Source organism: Poecilia latipinna, unplaced genomic scaffold (genome assembly GCF_001443285.1).
Source record: "Poecilia latipinna isolate Pla-1442-1.1 unplaced genomic scaffold, P_latipinna-1.0 Scaffold484, whole genome shotgun sequence".
Lineage (NCBI taxonomy): Eukaryota > Metazoa > Chordata > Actinopteri > Cyprinodontiformes > Poeciliidae > Poecilia > Poecilia latipinna.
Window position 1 is genome coordinate 252,022 of NW_015113100.1, and position 6,519 is coordinate 258,540.

The 6,519-nt window shown below is 38.6% G+C and overlaps 1 protein-coding gene across 1 annotated transcript in view; it reads right to left on the reverse strand.

The window, feature by feature from the left end:
- galnt16 (UDP-N-acetyl-alpha-D-galactosamine:polypeptide N-acetylgalactosaminyltransferase 16) overlaps positions 1 to 6,519 on the reverse strand; it is a 50,268-nt gene that overhangs the window by 11,955 nt on the left and 31,794 nt on the right. The window contains exons 7-11 of the mRNA XM_015039795.1: positions 4,661 to 4,748; positions 4,011 to 4,095; positions 2,621 to 2,724; positions 1,901 to 2,027; positions 575 to 667 (exon numbers count right to left, since the gene is read on the reverse strand). Of these exons, the coding sequence (XP_014895281.1) occupies positions 575 to 667; positions 1,901 to 2,027; positions 2,621 to 2,724; positions 4,011 to 4,095; positions 4,661 to 4,748 (497 nt within the window). The remainder of the gene's footprint in view (positions 1 to 574; positions 668 to 1,900; positions 2,028 to 2,620; positions 2,725 to 4,010; positions 4,096 to 4,660; positions 4,749 to 6,519) is intronic.

Consider the following 6,519-nt stretch of genomic DNA (forward strand, 5'->3'; position numbering starts at 1 on the left):
CCAAAGGAAAGTTTTGCGTTTTTTTTTCCCCCCCCGGGGGGGGGGGGTCTAAAATTTTAAAAAAAAAAAAAAAAAAAAAAAAAAAAAAAAAACAGAGAGAGAGAGAGAGAGAGAGAGAGAGAAGAAACAAGGGAAATCATGGACAATGACAGGGAGACATGATGGAAAGCATTAGAAAACAGAAACATACAAATCAACCAACATGACGTAACATTATCAAACGTTTATGCTCAAATATGGAGAAACAGATTTTCTTCAGTCTGTCTTTAGAAACAGCTGAGATGGATAAAACTACTGAAAAATGTGCGTATATACATATACATACACATATATATATACAGTAAATAATTGCTCATTACACATCAGATTTAGGTCAGGCCTTTTAAAAAGCATGACTGTTAGCATTTTTTTTAAAGTGTAGCTCGCCTGACTAAAATGGGTCTGAGAAACATTACCAGCCCTATTTTTGGGCCGTTGTCTTCATGCTGTGCCATACACACACACACACACACACACACACACACACACACACACACACACACACACTGAGGGGGAATAATTCCAAGAGACAAACCTGCCAAAGGCTTTGCCTTGAGCAGACGGCCGTGCCGAGTAGTAGTACTGTTTATACTCGTCCATCCACACCTCGGCGGCCCGTCGGGTGTTCCTGCGTCGGCACAGACACAACACCTGCTTAGATGCCATGATTAGAGCGCTGCTAGGATTCCTGCAGTCAGCTCTAATGACAGCGTATGACAGATCAGCCTCCGGACATAAAAAAAAAAAAAAAAATCTCTCTCCATCAGAGAGAAAATCTTGCTGTACAATGTTAGATTTGTGGGTATTTTAGCAACTTAGAACATCTGTGGTCAATTTCCAACATGTGGATTTGGGCGTTCAGAGACGATCTATGTTTCATCTGAATGGTGAAAAAGTACGAATCACCCATGTAGTGTTGATTGTTGATGTCATCTGCTCCATTTCACTTTGAGAATTTAGATTTTTAGTTTATATTCGCAACAGATAAGAAATTAGCAGTAAGAACAAAAGTAGAAATGCACCAGTCAGAGTCAGGTGGCCAAACTGACGTATGTCAAGTTTCGACCCGCCAAAACTGATTTTAGATTATTAAGGTTTCTGGTTTAAAGAGTTAATATTATACATATGAAAAATATATGTAAGAACAAAATGCAAAATACATTTTCTAGTGTTCCTGCTGTGATTCGCCCTTAATTATTTAGGAGTGGAAGTGACATCGTATTACCTATGAAAGGTCAGCAAATGTATAAGGGTTTTGCATTTTAAAAACAGTTTTCCTGATTCCATTTATTTATTTATGAGTTTGTTATTTTATTTTATTATCTAACAAAATAACAACAAAATATAACAGCTTACTGTTTAAAATTTGAAGTCTGTAGCCATTTTGTAAAATAGTTTTTATCACAATTAGCATAGCTAGCATGAACAAAGCAAAAAACACAAGTCTATGTGTGTATTCCCCGGAAAACAATACAGATTTTAGTAAATGTGGCATATCTAAAAAATAATATCTAAAATAGTCTTCAAGGCTTTCTGTCAACTCAATTTTGGAGTTGACTCTTTTAGCTGGTTGTTTTTTAATGGCGATTAGCGTCGTTAGCACGACGAGCATCACACAAACAGAGCGCTCTGTGTGTTTACTCAAACAGCACATTCAAAATGAGGAATAAACAGGTTTTACAGCTCATTCATCATGAAAACACGTGTAAAATGAGTCAAAAGTATTCAAATGTGTCAGCTGGCGTGTTCATTCACATCTAACTCCATTTGTCGTGTACTACTTTGGGAGAGAGTCACAGAACTAAGCACATCGGCGGCTCTCAGATGATGCTGCAGGTGAACAGCCAGCCCACTCACTCACTTGATGTAGGTAAGAGCGTTGCCCTCTGGGAAGTCGTACGGGTGGCGCTTCCTGAACACGTGACCCACGCGGCTGCAGGGAAGGATCTCCAGACTTCCTCCGCACATCCAGACTCGGAACGACAGTTCTGCGCGAGGACGGGTATGGTTTTATTGATCTGATTTATCTTACCCAACAACCAAAGACTGCATCATCGTAAAAATCCCTCTGGCTGAATCCCCCAGCTACGTCTCATGAAGAAAACAGATTTTTATCGTTGTGAAGTTTATCGTAGTTCACTTTTTTTTTTCTTTTCCTAGTTCCAAGGATGGTGGGCTGTAAATGTGCGCAGCATCCAAATGAGTCAAGGTTAAGTCAAGACTGGAAGGCATTTTCACTTTTATCTTTCTTCCATAATTCTTTCTTTTCATAATTTTATGCATAATTTTATAGGCTTCATTAAGCATGTAGCAAGGCCTGCCACAATAAACAATAAATCAATTAATCACATGATAAATTAAAAGAAACTCAATCATTTTCATTTGCTTGATTTGTCGTTTTTCTCTTTTTTGCCAAAAACTGGATGATAAAAATCTTCAGTCTGGTGTTTTGGTCTCAACTATTTTTTTTTTTATTTTTCAAAAAAAAAAAAAAAAATCACTAAAATTAAATCAGTTTACTGGAAACATTCCCATTAAAAAAAACAACAAAACAACAAACAACAGCGGAAGCAATGCTCACCAAAGTTCTCCCCGCCCCAGATGTCCATGTGAGTGTCGTACTGGCCCAGATGGTTGAACCAGCTCTTGTCCATGACGAAGATCCCACCAGCAATGACAGGAGTCCTGGAAAAACGGAAGGACAAGGAAAAGTTTTCACCTTCATTGATGCTAACAAAGACTTTTAGAAATGTACATTTAATTGCTACCAAAACAAAACTTCACAAAAATATTAGTGGTACTTACGTTTTTCAACACAATAAAAAAAATTATAACCACTTCCTCACAGTATTTCAGTGAATTTTTTTTTATGAAAGAGGCCAACAGAACATAGAGCCAAGCTTTAAAGCAAAGAAGAAAAGCTTTTACAAGTTTTATGTGAATCTGAAAAGTGTGGTGTGCATTTGTTTTCATCCCTCCTGAGTCAACACTTTATCGAACCTCATCTTGCTGCAGCGATAGATGCAGGTGAGTTGCACAAGAAACGCAATTAACACCACAGATGAATAAGTTAGTTCATGCAATAGATCATAAAAAATGTCATATTAAAATAATTTTCACCTCTTTCTTTCCAAAAGATGTTTTAGCCAAAAAAAAAAAAAAAAATCACCACCGCTGTATCATAGTGGAGGATTTTGTATTTTGGCCCACACCTTGACACGCTGCTGCTTTCGTTCTAGCACTTGACTTCATCAACAAAGGAAAAAAATAAAACCTCGCCCTAATCATCAGCGTCTTCCCGAGTGTGAGAAATTAAAGGACTGCTGCCAAACTGCTGCTAACCAAACACGGGGCTGTTATGGCATCACCTCTTTCCACAAACGTTCTGCTTCACTCAGGCTTGTTCCAATTAAATTAACATGTTAAATGACCCTCAGGCTCTTGGATGTATGTTGGGTTTTTTGGGGAATTTTAAATGTCTTTTTGTATTTTGCTGAGCTTTGCACAGTATGACCTCATAGCGACTGGGATAGGAATTACTGGAAAGATTGGCAGCCGCCTAGAATAGTTTTCCACTTTTGAATATATTATTTTTTTCTCTCACTGTGAAAGGAGCGACTCAGAACGGCTTTAACAAACTGAAGCACGGTGACATTTTCTTCATGAAATAACTGCTGAGGTTTCCTCTTCCTGCTAGTGCGTTCAGGTATGTATTTGATGAGAGGATAACATTGAAACATTGTGTAAAGCTCAAAAAAGTCAATTTTACATATTTTACATAAAACTGCACCTCTAATGTGATGTTTTTCTGCACTGAATTTAAAAGACCAAAATGAGCAAACTTAAAAAAAAAAAAGTTCTGATATTTAAAAACCTAAAGTTTAAAAATGTAAATCATTTTAAATGATCACATGTGTGTAGATGGTGCATTTCAGGGTTTGAATCAGTTAAAAACGCAGAGCTGGCAGTACCTTATGGGCTGCGTCGGGTCGCTTCTCGCCATTTTCTGCTCGATGGGAATCTGCTCCCATTTGAAGTGGAGACTCCAATCGAATCCTGGCATGAAAGAGACAGCATGAATGAAGTGGGAAGTAAAAAATAAATTCATAAAAGGAAACAAATATTCAGTGTTTTAGTTACTGCATCCAGATCGACAAATTATAACAACTGAAGCAAACTGATCTGACCTGATAAATTGTGTTTTACATCCATGTCTATCAGAGCTGAATGTCGGTGCACCAGATCTGGTAAGAACCTAGAAAGTTTGTTTTCTGGGTGTGTTTAATAATTCTTCCAGTAGAGTATTTGTAAGGTCAGGCACTGATGTTGGACGAGATGGCTTGGCTTGGAGTCTAATGTATCCCAAAAGAGCTCTTATCAGGACTGAGGTCAGAACTCTCTGCATACCAGCATCACTCACTCTTAACCATGTTGACTTCATTTTGGGCCAATTCCAGACTAGAGCATCTAAGAGTTTTAAATAAGTGCTCACAGAAAAGACTGAAACACCTGATTTCTGCAATTTAGAGGGCTGATTCAGTAGTGTTGGTATTACAGCAGAAATAGGGTAAGAAACGTTGTGCTGACGTCTCGTGTGTGTTGCCTTGTTGCGGGTTCTGACCTCCTCTAAGGTCAGCAGATGCAGCCAAGTAAGCAAAGTTATCCAAGCTGATCACGTCGATAATGGGGCTGACCACTCGCGTATGATCCTGGAAGAAACAGCAGAAATGATTCAGAGAGAGATCCTGAGATGACTCAGAAATCAGAGAAACATCACATTCGACAGCAAAACACAAACGACACGTTCTCAAAGCCTTCACTTTACAACTTATGAGGCAACACCAGGACGACAGCAGGAACGGATTAGGTCAAGTTTACTTTATTGGTTTTCACAGTGATTTGTTAACAAAACTGAAGCTTTTATTTATTATTATTATTATTATTATTGGCAGAGTCACATCTGTGAAGCGTTAAACCACCTCCCGCTAAGGCAAAGGCAACCCGATCCCCAAAGTAAATACACCAGATGAGGGAACTGTTGGCTCCTGCTGGTTCTGCAAGTCTTTGCGAAGGCGATCCGCACACGCTGTTGTTTGAGCAGAAGTCAGCTGCGTCAGTGTGTTTGTGTATGAGGGGCCCCATGGGCCAAAACTTACAAACTCTCTTACATTCACTATCAAACTCTCTAACAGAGTTTGATTACAACAGAAGTTATCTTAAAATTTCAGTTTCTGATTGGACCCCAGGCACGCTTTTCAAAATAAAAGCGGACCTCCGGTTTATGTTTGATTCATGTTTCTCTCCTGTGGCTTTAAAAATGTAAAACTTTGTGTTAATTGATTTGCTAAAGGAAATCATGTATCTGAAAATAAATTAAAACATATTATGTGGGCAAAAAATTCTGTAAGCCACATATGTGCTACCTCAATCAAAATTGCTGACATTTGACATGCAAAAAATCTTTCAGATTACATAAACAATATCTTACACCAGGTACTTCTCTCACTTCAGGATGACACAGGGACACCTATAAGACCAATTTTAACTGAAGTTGCACATATGTGGTTTACAGGATTTTTTGCCCGCACAATTTTTTTTTTTTTTCAGATACATAATGTCGTTTTGCAAATTAATTAACACAAAGCTTTAGCCTGTTATAGCCGCCGGAGAGAAACTTGACGTGTGAATCAAACACACACGCTTTTTTTTTTCAAAATAAAAGCGCCACTTTTTATTTTGAAAAGTGAGCGCCATAACTTGTGCTGTCGCGCACATTAAAATCGAGTGCAGGCTGGCTTTACTGCCATTTCCGAAGAGACGGCTAGCTTTATCCCACTGATAGATGGGGTTTCCGATGCTGGCTGTCGGCTTCTAAACACTTCTGACATTACTGTGGGAGCGCTAACGATGTCATTTAAAATATTAGTTGCCTCTGTGAGTCGCTGCCGCTCAGCTATTTTTCTGCCCGTGAAAACCCGCCTACTCCTGCCTGGCTGGGGTCCAATCAGAAACTGAAATTTTAAGTTAACTTCCGTTGCAATCAAACTCTGTCAGAGAGTTTGACTGTGAATGTAAGAGAGTTTGATAGTACGTGTAAGAGAGTTTGACTGTGAATGTGAGAGAGTTTGACTGTGAATGTGAGTTTAACTGTGAATGTAAGAGAGTTTGATAGTGAATGTGAGAGAGTTTGTGAATGTGAGAGAGTTTGATAGTGAATGTAAGAGAGTTTGATAGTACGTGTAAGAGAGTTTGACTGTGAATGTGAGAGAGTTTGACTGTGAATGTGAGAGAGTTTGATAGCGAATGTGAGAGAGTTTGATAGCGAATGTGAGAGAGTTTGACTGTGAATGTAAGAGAGTTTGATAGTACGTGTAAGAGAGTTTGATAGTACGTGTAAGAGAGTTTGATAGCAAATGTGAGAGAGTTTGATAGTATGTGTAAGAGAGTTTGACTGTGAATGTGAGAGAGTTTGATAGCGAA